The sequence below is a fragment of the Hippichthys cyanospilos genome, chromosome 15 (genome assembly GCF_059441005.1).
Source record: "Hippichthys cyanospilos isolate Australia breed blue-spotted pipefish chromosome 15, RoL_Hcya_1.0, whole genome shotgun sequence".
Lineage (NCBI taxonomy): Eukaryota > Metazoa > Chordata > Actinopteri > Syngnathiformes > Syngnathidae > Hippichthys > Hippichthys cyanospilos.
The window spans coordinates 13,521,905-13,541,722 of NC_142383.1; the positions used below are offsets into that span (position 1 = coordinate 13,521,905).

The 19,818-nt window shown below is 39.7% G+C and overlaps 1 protein-coding gene across 1 annotated transcript in view; it reads left to right on the top strand.

Moving 5' to 3' along the window:
- The window catches only part of bcr (BCR activator of RhoGEF and GTPase), an 85,798-nt gene that overhangs the window by 40,498 nt on the left and 25,482 nt on the right, over window positions 1-19,818 (top strand). The window contains exons 4-6 of the mRNA XM_088434903.1: window positions 9,998-10,182; window positions 16,470-16,574; window positions 17,882-18,067. Coding sequence (XP_088291029.1) covers window positions 9,998-10,182; window positions 16,470-16,574; window positions 17,882-18,067 — 476 coding nt within the window. The remainder of the gene's footprint in view (window positions 1-9,997; window positions 10,183-16,469; window positions 16,575-17,881; window positions 18,068-19,818) is intronic.

A 19,818-nucleotide genomic window follows, 5' to 3' on the forward strand; every position in this document is an offset into this window, starting at 1 on the left:
TATGTGATACTGTCAAAACTTAAAAATAAAAGGGAATTAAAATTATTCGTCCTTAAAGTTTTGGAAAGTCCAGAAAGATTGTACGCTAAATTACAAATCGCAGTTTAATATAAGAACGTCATTTTATGTATTTGCCATTAGTTGAATATGAATGAAATAAAATTATGAAAACATTTGAAAACTGAAAAAATACAAAAATCAAATCCTTTCGCACTCTCCCAAAACTTAATTCAACACAAAATCCTTTTTTTTTTTTCTTTCCTCAAGAAGACTTCAAAGAGTTGCTTGTACAATGTGTCTGTGCGTTTCAATTCCAACAATAAATCATTTTTTATCATATGTTTTAATCCGCTTAAAAAAAAAAAGCAGAGAATGTCAGGGACTGTCCTGATTGACCTGCATAGCGCTGACTCCCATGCTGAGTATCCTGAGTCACCTTCAACGTCAGGCTTTCTAGCTGGCCTTACTGTCACCAACTCGTGACCTGATTGGCTATTGCAACTGCCTATTAACTCTATGTGCCCGTTCACTCACAGTGCACAGACGCCCTCAACTATTGACTGTGAAGGCCTTGGGCAGATTTCATACAGCCTGGTGACAAAAGATAGCTGAATTCTGATTGGATAAAAACGCTAACCTAAAACTGCAACACAGGAAGGAGCGTAACCAAACGGAGATAATACGACACGAAGAGAACAGAATATGGAGAATCAGTCCACTTTTATTATTATTACTTTTATTATAATTATAATAATGATTTCAGGTTATGTTAAGCCAGCAGAGAAGGGCTTGCTGGCTCCGACGCCACCACTGACTGAAAAATAAGCGTCTTCCATATTTCACCAGTCCAAAGTGTGGACTAATGCGTGTGTTCCATAGCTGAGATGGTAATTTAGCGCGGTGCATTATTAATCGGAGTCTCTGCAGCAATTTGAACGCTCTCATAATAATGCCTCAGGCTCCTGCGTAATGAGTCTTTTTCCTTCTGACTTTCGCGGTTGACAGTGAAGACACGACAGACGCTTACGGAATCAAAGGTTTGTCTGCCAGTGTGCGTTCTGTGTGTGTGTGTGTGTGTGTGTTTCCACTGAGACAAGAACGCGTTCTCCTCGAAAGCGATCAAAGAAAACTGGAAGGAAGGCAATGGAATACGTGAGAGCGGTTTGACGAGGATGTGAAACGCTGTCCAGTAAAGCTGACATGGACTTCTTTGTTTTTGTAGTCGGACTCGCAACCACTTACGTCAGTCACGATGAGCTTTTTTGTCATTATTTTCACCAGAGTCGAGTCTGTACTGACGCTGGAGCCTTTCCCAGATGTCTTCAGGCAGTGGGCGGGGCACATTCTCAACTGGTAGCCAGCCAATCGCAGGGCACACACAGACCAATAACCATTCACAGTCACAAATATACTTAAGAAAGATGTCATCTGTTTTAGTTGTGACTCATTTGCTGCAGGAAAATTGCTTCAATATAGTGACTGTGCGCATCCATGTAAAACTTAAAATCAAAGCATAGAATTTTTAGCAAAGGTTTCACGGAAACATAGTTTGGCAATAAGTTGATTCATGTTCCGGTTAATTTGCTCTTAATTCAAAAAGGAAACTACTGTTCTTGTCGTGGCATTCAAAAGGATTATAAGGCATAGATTTTTATGCAAAGGTTTCACAGAAACACAGTTTAGCAATTAGTTGCTTCATCTTACAGTTCATTTGCTCTTAATTCAAAAAGGAAACTGTACTGTTCTTGTGGCATTTAAAGCCATTGTATTGGATTTGCTAATAACTGCAGAAATAAAGGCATAGAATTGTATGCAAAGGGTTCACAGAAACACAGATAAGCAATGAGTTGCTTCATGTTCCAGTTAATTTGCTCTTAATTCAAAAAGGAAACTGCAATATTCTTATGGCATGTAAAGGCATTGTATTGGATTTGCTAATAACTGCAGAAATAAAGGCATAGAATTTTATGCAAAGGGTTCACAGAAACACAGTTTAGCAATGAGTTGGTTCATGTTCCAGTTAATTTGCTCTTAATTGAAAAAGGAAACTGCACTGTTCTTATGGCATTTAAAGGCATCATATTGGATTTGCAAATAACTGCAGGAATAAAGGCAAAGAATTCTATGGAAAAGGTTCATAGAAACATAGTTTAGCAATAAGTTGTTCCAGTTAATTTGCTCTTAATTCGCAAAGGAAACTGTATTGTCCTTGCCGTGCCATTTAAAGGCAATGTATTCGATTAACTGCAGAATAACTGCAGAAACCCATCCTGTTGCACCCCTAAAATCGGTTTGTCCAATGTCGTAATTTTTGGAATCCAAACTTGTTTATCTGTGTCGCCAACTTGACATAGAGTGCCAATTACATACTTCATAGTATGTAGGAGAAGGAAACATGTTTTTTCAACTATTTGTTTAACCATTGTCGTATGTTGTTGCTAACTGGCATTATACTTAAATTCATATCCATTTTATGAGCGATACTCAAATTAAATGTCTAAACCTAGTGTAGAATCAACCTAAAGGTTATTAGAAAATAAATTCAGGGAACCGGGGGTCTACCTCAGTTTTTTTTTTCCTTCACTAAAATGCAGGTATTCACTTTGTGTGCCTCTTGATGATAAAAAAATATATATATATATACTTAGAAAATTAACAGTCGTTAAGTGTCTGCACGCACACATGGGGGTTTTCACCAGAATCATTGCGCACAAGTTCATTTAATATCTTGACAGGTGTCACCCCTCCCCCAGCCTGGCTCCTCTATCTTCGACTTTGCTTTCATTGCCACAGCTTTCCACTTTCACCACCAGCCCCCCACTGCTTGGTGCTAAATTGTCTTTAAATTGGATACTTAGGGGATAAAAGAACCTACTGTCAGTCCCTGCTGCTCACACGCAGTATATGCACTGTATATGAACCCGATTCGAAGGCGGAGGGATGTAAATTGCCGCTTTATTTTGGCTGGTAAGTTACGGGATTGTACAATAACAACTGGGTTGCATCTCTGTGTTTGGTTGACCTCCAGGATCTAGGCCTCATAGATCTGTTTCGTAAGATTACGAGCTGTAGAGACATGAGGGAGGTAGGCTCGGTCATCTCGCCGTTAATTATTCTTGGAGTGTATTGTTAGACCTTTTACAGGTTTATAATTGTGTTTTACTGTGGTCATTTGAGCAAATGAACTCGATTGACCGTGAGGAAATTTCTACTCGTAATCGAGGATATTTAAACCCGCATATTCTTCCCCATTTGTGTGTAAAAAAAAAAAAAAAAAAAAAAACTCAGTCCACATGGCTGTTTATTGAAAGAAAATCGCCGCGACACAAATTGAGCGTTTTTTTTTTTTCATGTACAAGTATGCCAAGCCACTAGGCGGCAGTAGCGTCGCCAAATTCTGTACAATTAGAAAGAACTTCCTTCTCTTAACGTCACAGGCGTTGGTTTTTGTGGAGGGAAATCAAGTAGAGAAATGACGTAAAACTCCGGTTTATGATTGCCACGCGCCAACGCAGATCCGGAGAATTTGGGAAATCTCCACTTTGGTGAGAGTTTCTGAGAATATCGGTTAAAATCAGGGTGTGAAGCTCATTTTTATCCTCTCATTGTTTTTATAATTTCTGTTGGTGGGCCATTGTGATTGTGCAGTCAAATAAATTTTACACAATTTCAAATCAGAGGCCGCTAAAAATTGTTCAAAAGGGGTATTGGTAACAAAAATATGTGTAAACTTTGATGAAAACATGCAAATTTGCTATTTTAGTTTGAAATTTGAAGTCATAATTGGCATTTCGTGGGCTACATAAAATGATGTTCCGGGCCAGATCTGGCCCCTGGGCCTTGAGTTTGACACCTGTGGTTTAAATGGAAAAAAAAAAAAAAAAAAAAGCGGGATATTATAGCAGGTTAGGGCAAACCAAAGACATTTACAATCCATTTACAAGAACCTCGGCTAAGTGCATTTTGATGCCAAATGCTAGTGTGTGGGGGTTTGCATGTTCTCCCCATGCCTGCGTAGGTTTTCTCCAGGTACTCCCAATTTCCTCCCACATTCCTCGTGGATATATTGGTCACTCCATTTTTCTTTTTTTTTCCACATTTTTTTGAGCAGCTATCTGGGTTGCTAAAGATATGTTGTTTTATTTTAGAACGCAAACAAACCACCTTTCCTTCACGCAAAATTTGAAGAACGTATTCTGAATCGCTCTAGCTTTTCGTTGGTTGGCTAACAAGCGAATTGTGTTCTATGGCCGACGAACTTGAACATTTGATGAAGATGTTGCTGGTTAGGTCCATTAATGCTAGTGCTTATGTGCGTTTTTGTGTGTTGGGGGTTATATTAGCCATGTTAGGATGACAGGTTTCCTCCAATAAAGGTGACGGCACCTCGAACAGATTTATGGCAGCCATGTTGAGTGCCTGAGGGCGGTGGAGACAGAGGGACACCCTTGAGAGAACCCCCCCCCCCCCCCCCCCCCCCCCCCATACAATTTCCAATCTTCATTTTCTCCATTTTTTTCTTCGTTAATAATAATTTCCCTCACGGATGAGACTTGAAAATGAACAGCGTCTCCTTTCTGCCGTCTTTCTGTTGACTTCCACCTCTTCTTTTGTCTCTCCCTCCAGGCGACGGAGTGTCTTCTTTGTGCGAAGGTCACAGCTCTCTTGATCCCGGTTGAACTCAGACAAGCCTTTTAATTGATGCTTATCTCATTTATCGCTTTTACGCTAATGCACTTTTGTGAGTATGTACGGAGCCGTTATGGCTCTGAGCCAAATAAGACAGATTGCGGGACAACCGTGCTTATGAAAAAAAAAAAGAAAAAGACGATTAATGAAATGAGAATGAAACATTTAAAATGTCAGCAGTATATGAATAATCACAGCTAGCTAGTAGTTACTAGCTACAGATACTAATGATATCACTAATGGAGATATATTGCTTCACATTCCAAATGAATCTTATTCCAGCTTCACCGTACAAAAGAGAACTCCAAAAAATTCTCTTTCTTTTTTTTTTCAATTAGTAATCAAATTGCATGCTCATGAGTCCATAAAAGGAGGGAAATCTTTTTTCAAGCAAGCCGGACAGGTAAAATCACGCTATATATTTTCAAAACAATTAGTGTTGATTATATGTGGAATTTTTAGCATGCATGCCGGCCTGGTCCCAATTCGTCATGAAAGATAAGAAAAAACAATGAAGATAAATATGAGATTCAAGATTCAAAGTGTTTAATGTTATCTGCACAGTGTGGTAAGAAGTTTCTTTGCACTATGAAATAAATCGAGTAAAACCAAACTTTTTGATCTTACGTAAATTGTTCCATTGTTTTTATCGCAGTTTTAATCCTCCCAAGAAAAGTGAAATCCGCATGAGTACTGAAGAAAGCATCTAGTCAAGTCCCTAAATCAAATTTTTTTCCAACAAAGAACACGTTAGATATCTTGTTACATAACAAGAGAGTGCGTGTTTTTTGGGTAATTTATATTTATTTATTTATCAGCCTTGCCAGGTATTTGTGTAAAGAATGGTAGGCTAACTGCTAGCTAGCGCAAACTAGCTAAAGCTACCATGTAAGTCATGATGTTAAATTTTACAAATCATTTATGCTGTCTGTATTATTTTGATTTCCTACCATCGAGCGTTATGAAGTAGTGATCAAACAGTAATTAGGACAATATCATAGATTGTTATGGAAAAAAAAAACATTGCCATGACGGTCATACTCCACCCATTCCCAGTGTGATTGTTGTTTTCCACCTGCAGCAAGAAAAAAAAAGATTTGTTCCGTTCCCCGATGCGTGTTTCCATGTACACATAGGACAAAGAATGTGGGTGTGTATGGACATGGTTACACTGCTTTTTATTTTTTGTGCTGTAACGCAGAATTTCGCTCGTACCTTTAAGGAAGAAATCGATGCCTTTGTGGTCTATCTGCGGATCTCTTTTGGGAATCTGTGTGTGTTTTTATTGCTCTCTAGGCTTTTCGGGGGGGGGGGGGGGGGGGGGGGATGACGGGAGACGTGGGAGGAGGGGAATGTAAGGAAGATAATGTGCTGCGAGGAGCATGAGGATGCCAGCTGTATATGCCGCAACATCAGAGGATACATGGGTGGTTTTGTAGCGAGGAAAAAGAACAACACATTGGACCCCCCCAAAAAAAAATAAGAGCCAGTGAGATTTACTGTATGCTTGGATTCTTAAGCACGCTACGTAAGATATGATCGGTTGACCCAGTGTTAGAGGAAGCTTTAGTGCAAAACGTGGTCGGATGTGAACCGACTGAAGCCGAGATCATGCCTGCAGATGAGTTCTTTTGTCAGTGGAAATTCCTGCTTACCGTCACATTTTTGGCCCGTGCAGTAATAGGTTGCAGGTAATAAACAGAGGGACTCAGTAGAATGAAGTCATCTGCCAAGGATGAGCTTTTAATCCCACTAGGATTTGAGCATAACGGCAATCAGGCAGGTGATTGTTGTTAAAACTATTTTTAAAAAAAGAATACAAGTGCAAATGTAAAATATATATGCTAGAACATGTCTATTTATTGCCTTTCTTTTAAAGAAGCAGTATATAAACAAGGATTCAAGGCTTGATACCTACAAATAATTATAATAAACTAAAATAAATAAAGTAATAATTTCAAGAAATTCACCCAAGACATGGCAAAAACTTGGCACACAGGGCAACACAGCTAACTTACTTGCTGAGTGAAAACCAGTGAAAAAAATGAAGCCGATTGTTGCACATTGTTTACTTTTATGTAGATTTAAATCAATTAGCAGTGAAAATGTTATTTTCGGTCATTTCAAACCCAATGTCTCAATTGACAGCTAGCACTGGTTATATTAGGAATCAGGTGAGATACACAATGCCATTTCACACTGGTAAATAGTGTATTAGGGTGATAAAAGTGGAGACTTTTGTCATGCAAACGTTTGGGAAACATTGCCCCCGGTGGTAGAATAACAAAGTGCTTGATTTGACGTGTATATTTTTAGATGTTAATATAACAGAGAATCAGCCAGTATAAAATTTGATTAACTGTGCAAATATATATAATATGTATCCCTTTTTTTCCTCAAGCATTAAAATATGAAAATTAGTATTTGATGAGCATTTGAAATAATCGATACCACTAGTTTTGTCACATGACACCCCCCCCCCAATAAAATGAGAAGAGTATTTTCAAGAAAGGCGTACCTATGCTAATTTTACATTAAAAATTAAAAAAAATTGGTAATTTTCCTTTCTTCTATTTTGTCATTTCTAGTTCATGATTGTAAAACTCTTATGTAGTGCCATCCCTTTCCAATGACACATTTTTTAGCTTTGTTTTTTTATATATATGTTAATTATTTGGTAAATTTTAGCGATACACTTCTCGTTGGTTTACAATCGTTTTGTATGAATAAAAAAAAAAAAAAACTAGTGGGTGGCATTGTGTCATCAGCTAAAGACTTCAAGTCCGAAGTTGTTTGGCTTGTCGACGTTTCCCTGGAGAAGCACGTAAATACTCCTCCGAAACGCTGTTATTTATTTAGTCAACACCGCCGTGATTCATCTGTCACTTTTTCTTTCCATATTTAATTGACGCTTGAGCATTATTATTCGCGATTGAGGTTGAAGCTCTCGGTCTCTAAAACCAAAAGGTGGTTAAAAAAAAATGTTGTGTGGATGCTCTGTTTTTGGCTTGCGGGCACTAAAAGGCATTCCACTCACAAACACACACACACACACACAACTTCAGTGTGTCCCCTGACTACATTTTTCCAAAGCTAGGTGGACGGAATATGAAGTTGTGCGTCTATTTTGGAGAAACGGCAATGGGCTGATCTTTCCAGACTCGCATTCACGTTTTGACAAATTCCACTGGTTAATTCTCAAACCATAATTTCTGCATTGAAATAGCTTGTTATTCTCCGAGCCGTGAGAAGTAATGGCGGTATTGTAAAACAAAAGTAGCGGTCGTCTTTTCGGTTCGGTTCAAGGTTTGATTTTGCGGAGAGAGGCTAACTACACACACACACACAAGCTCTATGTTGGTCCTGCATGACAAACCTTGTGGGCAGCCGCCGCCCACAGCCGGTCGCGAGTATTTTGACCAACCGGTGGGTGGGCTGAAGGTCACATGTCCTCTGGACGCACAGACACACACACATTGTGTCTCTTTTGCATACCCAACATTAAGGAAAGTTCTAATCTTGCGTCCCTAGGACACTGTGTTCTCAAATCAAACTTAGGAGGCGTAGATGTAAAATGGTTTGGGACTGAAAACTGACCCGGAGGTTTAAAGTGAGAAGTCAAAAATTTGAAGATAAATTCAGTCTGGCATTAAAGTGAGAATTTTTAGAATGAAGTAAAAAAAATCTCAGAAATTCAGTATAACTTTCAAGTGAGAATTCTGACTTTAGAGATGAAAATTTTGAGAACAAACATACCTCCAAAATAAAATGCAGATACAACACAAAACCAATTTTAAGTGCATGTAATGAGAAGCTTGAGAATGTTTTTCTGTAACTTGGGCCCATCTAGGAGTGATGGGAGACAATAACGCCCGATGTGTTTCTTATATCCTGCTGACTTTTGTTTTGTTTTGTTTTTTTTTGCGAAAATTCCAGAAAAGCCTGCTTCGTACACATCGTAAATCTCAAGCATACTTTCAAGGCCCCAGTCATTCGCCATGCTAGATTCACAAAGATTCGCATTATAAATCATTATTTTAAGTAATACTCCTGGTATTCTCTTTTAACTCTTTCAATGCCACGAACGAGAATTCTCATCTGTTAAAATATTAAAAACAATAATAAATAATACAATCTATTTTAAGTATTTTTTCAAGTAAATGATCCTCAGAAAATACTTAAAATAGAAATACCGTATTTTCCGCACTATAAGGTGCACCTGAAAGTCCTTTTTTTTTTTTAAAAAAGCTGATAGTGCGCCTTATAATGAGGTGCGCCTTATATATGGATCAATATTGAGATTGGGATTCGTAGATGTGAAATGAATTGATAAAGTAAACTTTGCCTGTTTTTTTTTGTGTGTTTACAGTTGAACAAGGTTGGTCATATTGACATTGAGTTATGCTATTGAGAGTTTAGAGTAATTTTTTGAGTTATTATTGTTATTACTTTGAGTATTACTATCTTGTGATTGAAAAAGTTTGAAAAATGCCATTAATTGAGGGTGCGCCTTATAATCCGGTGCGCCTTATATATGGGAAAAGTTTTAAAATATGTCATTAATTGAGGGTGCGCCTTATAATCCAGTGCGCCTTATAGTCCGGAAAATACTGTAATTATTTCAGGTGCGGCCATCCACTGACCTCTGTCGGGCTGCGGACCAGTGGTAGGCGACCCCTGGTGTAGCACATGACCGATAAAAGCTGTTCAGAGTTTTTGCTCACCCTAACCTCAAGCCCCTTCTGAATTTTTCATCAATTATCATTTCTTTCATGTATTCAGCACCCAAACCGGACGAAATGTTCCGTTTATCTTGATTTTATCAGTGAAGAGTAAATCTTAAGGGTTACCTTGGACCTAACCCAGTTTATGATTTCCTGAGCTTCACTTAGTGCGATAGTGCTCGCTCTTATCCGCGTAGTGTTTATGTGATTAGTCAGCACATGGGGAGGCCAGGCCAGCTTTTGTAAGAAGCGATGCTTTGTTGAGAATAGAGGAGTGGGAGGCGGTGAGCGAAATATCGTCTGTGACTCTCTCAAGGATGCTTGAAGTCTTCCCTTCAGCTGTTACCCGCCACATTCCCAGAACTGCTGACTCTTGCCTCCTAGAGTGTGGAACTATTTTATCAAACTTTTTTTTGTATGTGTGTGGAAGCTCACAGCGCAGTGTTGTGAATGTAGTTTACTTTCTAATCCTAACCCAGAAACCAACCAACAACGCTAGCTAGCATTATTGCGTCGTTTTGTTTTTCACTGTTTTATTTTATACTTGCCTGAATTATACTTACAAGGTTTGCGTTGAATTACAGATGGCCATTACACCGGAACTCCGCCCTCTTATGGCTACGACGCCGACCGTGCGGAGGAACAGCGGAGGCACCACGACATCTTGCCGTACATCGACGACTCGCCTTCTTCGTCGCCTCATTTGAGCTCCAAGAGTCGAAGCAGTCGGGACACACTTTCCTCTGGATCGCTGGAATCCTCCAAGTCGGTAAGTTTGTCGCTTGGTTTCCATATCGTTTCCTATTTTCCCTATTACCGTAATCCCCAAAATATAGGATGCACTTTTTTTTTCCACCAAATGAATGATTCTTACAGTAATTACCATAATGGGATAACAAGATAGAGGGCGTTAGCAGCCAGTTCCCGAGTTGCAGTTAACTGCAGTTCGTGTTAGCTGAGGTTATTACCGCATTATTGTCAATAAAAGAAGTGAACAGACCGAACCAACGTCCGAGTCCATTCTTGTTCCCGCACAGGAATATTACAGTAGCTTCCAAGAAGAAAGTGATTCTTGTAGCGGAGCAGGTTGCTAACCATGAGGCTGCTACAAGGCTTGGGCTAATGGGCGAACGGCCAGTTATAATTTACAGATATGAACACAAGAAAATAGGAAGAAAATACATAGATGAGATGTATTCTTTTTTGCTATAGTTTTTACATTGTAGGCAAACTGTTGGTGCGGCCTATACACGGTAGCATAGAAAATACCAGAAATTGACCCTAAAAATAGGGGTGTGTCCTATATACAGGTGCGACCTATATTTGGGGAGTTACAGCAGTTTATTTTATAACTTCACTGTTTTCTCTGGGTTAGGGTTAGGAGTTAGGGTTAGGGGTTAGGGTTAGGGTATCCATGTCAAATCACAGAGAATATGATTTGTTGTCAAACATTTTGTTATTTTTACTCTGTGAAATCATGATAACGTGTCAATTTCAACGCGATTTGGGCAATTGATACAGACACATCTAACAAAAAGCATAAAAAAACACTAGGAGGATAAAAATGACTATAGATGGTCAAAACATGCAGAGGTTCAAAACGGCACCATGCGTTCAAGCTAAATGCTTGCAAATGGAATTAATTGGATTGCAAAGTTTACATTGGAGACCATCAACATGAGTTAAGCCATCAACTGATTAGGAAATTCTAATTGTCAACACTTCTTTTGACCTCAATACAATCAGGAAGTGGGCTAATCTATTTTTACATTCATCCAGTCTGGTCAAAAGCTGTAAATTGACGAAGAATCGAATCTGCCATTTGGGAGGATTACTGTCGCAACTCAGAGCTGTCATTTGCAGATAGGAGGCATCCCAATTCGGAGGCTGACCCGTTTCTCGTCTCGGATAATATGCAAAATTAGCACCGTTTCCGTTTCATGTCCATCGATGACATCTGATGAATAATAGCTTGCTTGTTAGATTTATCTCGGGGAAAAAAGTGTCTCATGACTTTGAGGTGGATTTAGTCATTCCCAAATGAGCCTGAGCTTCCTTTGGGGTGGGGGTGGAGGGCGGGGGGGTCACGGGAGATTGGAATAGGCTAATAGCGCCTCTTGCCAGCGTGCCCTTGGAAGTAGTAATCGCATCAGTGGTCATGAAGCAATATCGGCGGCGCCGCCCCGCTGTGAGGCGGCGGGTTTGATTGATGTCTCCTCTCTGCCAATAAATGACGAGTCTGAGTTGAAGCCCACCTTTGACCCGCCCTTTTTTTTTTCAACTCGTGTGTGTAAACATGCAGCGGGTGAGTAAAGAAGGGATTTTAAAGGGGATTTACCCTACATAGTTATACAATTATCCATCAGATGAAATTCCCACAGTGGCCGGACTATGTCAGAACCATGAGAGTGGCGTAAGCACATCCTTGATTTGCCCTTGTACAGACGACCCCCCTCACCCCCCCACCGCCACCAGTCTGCTTCTCCCACTGAGTCAGAGCTCATGCAAGCTGCATTTGGTTCATTATAGCGTGAAGGCGTGATCGCGTCACAGTGATGAGTCATTACCAGCTAAAATAGTACGCACGTCATTTTTAACTGTGGCTTCCCTTTTAATCGTAATCGGATGAACGTCGTCGTGGTCTTTTTCAGTCAGATTTAAGAATAAAATAATGCACGATTGGCGTGGCTCAAATATGCGGGGTCTTAAAAAGCGATTTTGTTTTCTAGTTTTGTATGACCCAAAAATCTCAAGGAAATTTTGGTTTAAAAGTCAAGGTGAACCCCGAACAAACAAAAATGCTGATCAGTTTTTTTTAATTTTAAATATCCACAACAAAATGTTCAAAATTCAATATTGTATGTCACTTGAAGGAAATTTAGGATTTTTGTAAATTGATCGTTTTGTTGAACAACCCTTGTGTTACGTGTACTTTTTGTACAATATATTCAAGTGTATCTACATTCAAATAACTGTAGTATTAATCGACAGGAGGGCGCTCACTATTGATTATTTCCTCAATAAATCAAATACCCAGATGAAATTGTATTGTAGAACCATTTTTTTTTAAATTTACTGTTTATTGTTTGCTGTTTAAAACTGATTCAGACATTGCCTTCTAAAATAAAAGCATAACTGCATACATCTTATTTTGATTAAAAACAAAAGATAATCTAAAGATAATCTAATAGACTGCAGAAATCAGCAATTAATTACTTTATACCAAACTGGGTCAAGTCTTTAGCATATTAGCATCTCCGTGACGCCGGCCAATAGCAGACCAGCATCTTAGTGATGCTGTGACGCTGACCAATAGCAGACCAGCATCTTAGGGACACCGTAGCGCCAACCAATAGCAGACCAGAATCTTAGTGACGAATATAGTGACGTATGAGCGTGGTGCGACTTGCACAGAAAATTTGAATTTTACAATTGTTGTTGATGCTGTAAGGTGGGAAAAATGCCGTAACAAGGGGACGAAAAATCGTAACTTTGTATACGATAGGGATGCCGTAACCCAAGAGTCCACTCACCTGATGATGCAAGCGACCAATCGGTCGAACCCTGCTGCCTAGCTGTATAGCGGTTAGCATCCTGTTAAGAGGCGTCATCGTACACATCTGCTCCGTGCCGCATATGAAATGAAAAAAGCAGAAGTAATGCCACATTGAGGAAAATATCAGCGTTTTCTCCTCCAGCTGAGGATGGCCATGTGACGGCTCCATTACACAGCAGACGCGCCAAGACGGGGAGCAATCTCGTTAGGGATTTCACCAAGCTAGCGTTGTCAGAGGGGGGGGATGCTAAACAGCTTAGACGACGAGAAATAGAAATTTGGCACAGCTAATAAAGTGCATAACGGGGCACGGATTGCAATTTGAGTGTTTATCAGAGTTGACGTTTTTCTGCACTCTGCGGGAAACGGAGGCAGAGGTTGGGAATAATGTTATTACAATCGATGTTGGTCAGTTTCCAAATGCGCCTCTTGAGCTGCAGCAGCTGTGCTGTAAAATGGCCATTTGAAGCCGGTTCCTTGATCTGCTAGTGAAAGTTACTCATTGATTGAAAATGGATGAAAGACATTTAGTATTTTTTTTTTTTAGATTATTGTGTACGTACGTTTTACAGTGAGCCCCCGATTTACGAGATTAATCCGTTCCGCGGTTGGGATCGTAACGCAAATTCATGTATGGCGAGCAATCCAAACTAAAGTTAAATAGCTAATGCGTGTAAAACCCCCAAAACATCAAAATTGTATATACTGATTAAAAATTGGTATCAAAATAGTATAGTAAGTTTGACGTATATATAAGATACATGTATACAATTAAATAACATCATAAATAAAAAATATATAAAGGATTTATTTACCTTTGAGTGGCGTGACAAGTTTGTTATGGTCATATTCCCTAGGGAGGTTAGCCTAGTCTAGGCTAGGCTAGCTTAGCATTCTTCGTATTTCTTGATTATTTTCAGCTTCGTGTCCATATAAATCATCTTCTTACTTTTCTCTTTAACATCACAAGCAATTTTAGGACCCATGGCTAACCCTTCACGTTTGAATTAAGCAGTAAAAGGCACAAAAAATACGTTAGACGAGATCCAGTCTTTAGCATGCGGCCATTTTGACCGTGATGCTGACCAATAGCAGACGTAAGCAGCGACGCGCATATGATGAGCGCGGACGCATCCAACATGGCGGTCACGCACGCACACCGACTGCCATGTTGGATTTGTCGCAAGGCGAAAAAAATGGCGTAAAGATGGGGCGAAAGGTTCTAAAATTGAATAAATCAGACTGGCATATTTTGAGTTTTGTTTTTTTAACCCAAAATGCTTTGCCCTGAAAACATATTTCTCAGGGGGTACATCTCTGAAAAAAGTGGAGAACCTCTGTGCTATAACATTGCCATGAAGCAAGCGCAGTGCGAAGCCAGAGATGAGACTCATTAGCGTTGAGGCCAATGAATAAAAGATGATCTGTCTGGAGATGTGTGTCTGGGTACTTCATGGCTCCTTTCTTTGTTATGGTGCTTACGTGGGGCTGGATGTTCCTTTCGCGCCTTTGCTTTTTGGACTCCCGTGTTCCTTTTCCAGCTGTTCCCGTTCCCCGGAGGTAATATCATACAGCGGCCGGCAGCTGACTCGGTTAGCTTAGCAAGTTCTTAGCTTAGCGAAGTCACGGGGTCTTCATTGCTGCCTATGGTGGTTCCATGCGTGAGTTAATACTTTAAGCAACCATCACACATCTTTATGTTCATATTTCTACTTGAAAAACAGAATGTTCAATCATACTTGTCAGTGAGTAATGAATTCACCCTTTAACTAACTCATTTAATTGGGTCTGACACGTTTTTACGTTTTGTTAAGAGTTCAGACATTTAATGTTGGGGTGGCTCGTTTTAGAGTGCTGTTTGCCTCACAGTTCAAATCCAGACGGCTCCGGTCTTACTGGGTGGAGTTTGCATGTTCTCCCCGAGCCTGGGGTTCTCTCCGGGCGCTCCGGCTTCTTCCCACTCTCCAAAAACATGCATGGCAGGTGTATTGGAGACTCGAAATTGTCTTTAGATGTGATTGGATGCGTGAATGGTTCCTTGTCCCTCTGTGCACTGCGATTGGCTGACGACCAGTTCAGGCTGTCCCTCGCCTGAGGACCCCTAAATAAGGATTGACTTTTGATGCACTTTAAGCTATTGCTTCAGATTCAGAATAAGCTGTAACTCTGTGAAAAGTAAAATGACTATATGACACCTAAAATAAATGTTCACAAAGAATGCAGTTAACGTATTTTCCACACTATAAGGCGCACCTAAAAGCCTTAATTTTTTGTAAAAAGCTGATGGTGCGCCTTATAATCAGGTGCGCCTCATATATGGATCAATATTGACATTGGGATTCGTAGATGGGGAATTAACTGATAAAGTAAATTGGTCATATTGACATTGAGTTATTATGCTTTATGAGAGTTTACAATTATTATTGTTATTACTTTGAGTATTACTATATTGTGATTGAAAACGTTTGAAAATATGTCATTAATTGAGGGCGCGCCTTATAATCCAATGCGCCTTATATATGGAAAATGTTTTAAAATTTGTGATTAATTGAGGGTGCGCCTTATAATCTGGTGCGCCTTATAGTGCGGAAAATACGGTAATTTTACTTTAACATTTCCATGTCAGATCTTTGACCCAGAAGTTATCACCAAAAAAATGTTTTTTTCTGCACATTGTACATTTTATCCATATTTTAGAAGAAAAAAACAGAACCTTCTCTTACCACCATCTATTCCGGACTCTGTTGACCTTTCTCGCCCATATACATCCACCTCATTTGATGAACGTGTTAGCAGACCTTAGCAATGTCCCCGTCTAACGTCTGGCGTATTTCATAACACGTGAGCTGGAGATAAACATTTTCGGGTTGTAACTCTTGTTGCCTCTGCTCGCGGCGAAAACATTCAAGTCCCGGAGGTGGACTTCCAAGTTCACTTGTCAGTCCTTTTTTTTTTTTTTTTAACACTTGTCTACCGTCTGTCTTTTCAGTCCCAACCGAGGAGACAAAACGATGCCAATTCTTCGTATACGTCTGCTATTTTTTTCTTCCTCCGTGTGTGTGCCTGCCCCCCCTCGCCATCCCATTCTCTTTTCATCTCTTCTAGCCTAAAGGACGGGATGCTTCCAACCTGCGTTGTCTATGTGTGTCTCCTCTTTTTTCATTCAGTCCCACGCAGGTATTTCTACAGCAACCTTCCTCCTCCTCCGGGACATCCTGCCTGTTTGAGTTATTTCAAAGTTCACGGCAAAGCAAGACAGCCCGAGGAATCTCGCTATCTGTCGGTCTGTTTTCTTTCATGAGCGTTCTCCTCACCGAGCTTTGACCGGCCCCGCGGCGGGGGAGTCGGGATGAAGGATCTCTAGAAGAAGCCTAGACCTTCTGATTACGTCTGCTTCGTATTTATTGAACGGTTTTAATCCCACATGTTTTGTCATCCCTCTAAAAAAACAACAACAAAAAACCTAAGGCATGCATTTTAATGCGTCGTGTTTGTTGCAGACGGAATGTGACCTGGAGAAAGGTTTGGAAATGAGGAAGTGGGTCCTGTCTGGGATTTTGGCCAGTGAGGAAACATACCTCAGTCACCTGGAGGCACTGCTATTGGTGAGAGCACACACACACACACACACACACACACACACACATACACACACACGGTTACTCATTCCGTCTGCTGCTGTAGTCTGGAGTTTTTTTTGCAACTTTTCTGAGACATGTTCATGAAATCCGTTGTCATGGAAAACCTTGGAGAAGTTGCCTTCATTTGAAATTCAATTCGGAAGGAAATCAAATACGCTAATAGCGTTCCCATCGTAGTTCACTTATTGAGGCTTCAGTCTATCACGGATTTTCATTTATGAATATAACTTTTGCTATTGCAGGTTAATGTCGATGTTTTTCTTGCAATATTTCTCGCTTTTTCAGTCAGACCTGTTGAAAAAAGAGCAATTTTATCAATCGGTTACGGATCATTTTTTTAATTGACAGCAGAAAATCGAAAACATAAATAATTGAAGATTCAGTTCTAGTTAAGGGATTTCAATCCATGATGATTTTTTACATTAAATGTAAGAAGATACTTGGATCAACTAATGCTATTAAATATACAATAGTCAGCAACACTAGAGGTCAGAAAATATGATCCATATATTCCAAATATTTTACATAGATTTAACTTCTAACATGAAAATGTAACACACTTGAATAAAATAAATACAAAATAAAGGATAATGATAGCCTATAAATGAATCTTACTCTTTGAAATGCATAACAATTTAAGTTTGCATTCAAAATCACGTTTACCTTCAGTATATTGTAGTATCAAAAAAGGGCAAGACAAATATGCTACTATTTTGATCTGTGATTTCAAAATAATGACACAAATTGTGTTTTTTTTCCTCCCTAAACATTAGCAAATGCTTTATTTTGATGCACCACAACTATAACAATTCTGCTTACGAATAATACAGAATGTTTTTATCGACTACCCACTTTGGGAGACACAAGGGAGCTGAAATTTCACCCGGATGATAATAAGCATGTCAAAGTTCAAAATGGCGGGACCACCAAGTTTTCACACTATCGGGGGTTTGCCATCATTGGCTAAAGTACTGCGAGAAAGATGTGGAAGAAATACAACACAAGGGTAATATTCATAGCTTGTGCATAATACTGTACAGGGTTATAACAGATTTTTCAAAGTGAATGAGTTACTCGGTACTTACTCGGTGACGTCTATAGCCGTCAATGGTAGTGAATGAGTTAATAATTAGATTAATAATAGATTAGTTGTCCATTAATCGGATTGCAGTTGTAATTTGCAGAATTTCGGCATGAGTGTTTTAAATGATATTAATAATGTAAATAAATCCAAAACATGTTCACATTTTGTTTGTTTTGGTCCCGTTTAGCCCATGAAGCCTTTGAAAGCGGCGGCCACGACGTCGCAGCCCGTGCTCTCCGTGTCCCAGATCGAAACCATCTTCTTCAAAGTGCCTGAGCTCTACGAGATCCACAAGGAGTTCTACGACGGGCTCCTGCCCCGCGTCCAGCAATGGAGCCACCACCAGCGAGTCGGGGATCTCTTCCAAAAACTGGTGAGCCCGAGCGGAATGAAAGAGTGACTGAAGTCTCTTTGTGCTGCCTGCCGCAGCTGCTGATCAAAGTGACGAGCCCGATCCGCCAAAATATTGACAACACAGACATTTTGCGGCTACTTTTCCAGATTTATGAAATAAAAATATTCTGCAGTTGTCATACTCAAACAGGACATTTCGTTAAATTCACTTGCACAATTAACAATTAGGGCTGGAAATAATGAACAAAAAACCCACACATTTATTGCAGGGTTTGATTGTTTTTTTTAAAATTGTGTGGAGGGAGCTGAAATTTCACCCAGATGGTGACAAAATGTCATATTTCAATATGGGAGGACCACTTAATTATCACACTACCAGGTCTGTGCGCCATCCCTCGGCCACAGTACCGCGAGAATGATGCGGGAGAAAATGAGCCAAAAATGGTCAAAATATCACACAAGGGTTAAAATCAATTTTAATGTAATTTTGACGTTTGTAGCTTGTGCAAGTTGCTTAAAAGTATAGTCGATATAATTTGCCAATTTTAGCAGTAAAAAGTTCATATTTTCGCTGTCTAAATTCGATAACTATTTAGTTTTTCTATTGGCTGTAGACTGAAAATGGCATCACCTGACTCTGGTAACAACCAATCACGGCTCACCTGTTGCACCTGTGATGTTCCTAAACATGAATAACATAAAGAATAACATTAACATCAAATAATATGTTGTTACCGGTGATGTCATTTTCAGTCTTTAGCAAGTAAAAGTATTAAGTGAACATAAAAAAAAATATTTCGTTAGCAAATTAACTCATTTAATCCCAAGGACGTAATTTTATGTTTCTAAGACTCCAGACATTCTTTTTTTTTTTTTTTTTCAAATATTCTACTGCACAATGCTGCCTTTTTGGCCCCATGCAGCTGAAAGCGTGGCGCGCTCTGTGCTTTGTGTCTCAAAGACACAGATCGCTCTCTCTTACTTGTAGAATATTTGTTTTCCGCCATCTAATAGTCACATTACCTTCCTCCCTAATTGAGAGTTCACTTCACTCAGCTGAAATTAATCTCAGTAAGCTGCATGAGGGCAATGTTGCAGTTCGGTCTGAAAGTGACGACGCAGCACTAAAATAATTACATCGCCCATCCCCATTGGCCGACCGCGCAAAGCAAAAAAAAAAACTCGAGTTTAATAGCCTTGACCTCTGCGGAGCAGATGTACTAAAACGTAATGGCGTCAAATATGACCTGCTATCTGCCGAACGGAAGGCCTGTGACCCGTAGAAAGTAACAGAAAGTCATTTTGCAATTCTAGACGAAAGCCGGGGTGGTTATTGGGCTCTGCGGGGAGTCCTCGGTTTACAAGGTTCCGAACAGAAGAAGTTTAGAGGTTGCGAAAAAATAGGTTGACGCACAGCGCAAGAAGGCGCTCACAGTTTGTGCCTTATTGGCTGTTGTTCATTCATTGTTTCATGCTCATTCTCACATTGATTATTGATCTGTTTCGCTGTCAACAGGCGATTTTAGGGTCCAGGATTTAGGGGTACTGATCGCTCAGCCAGGCAAGATGAATTTAATCAATTTAATGGATCGATAGGAGGGGACCACTTGGTGAAAAGCAAATTTTACAGGACAGCGAAGAAAGGAGGAAAACCCAAGAAGGAATATGGAAGACGATAAAGCGGTTTCGGTTCTTTATTTACGCTATTTTCTACGAAATTTCCTGTTACAAAATGTGGAACACAGAATCAAACTGATTATTGGAAATGTT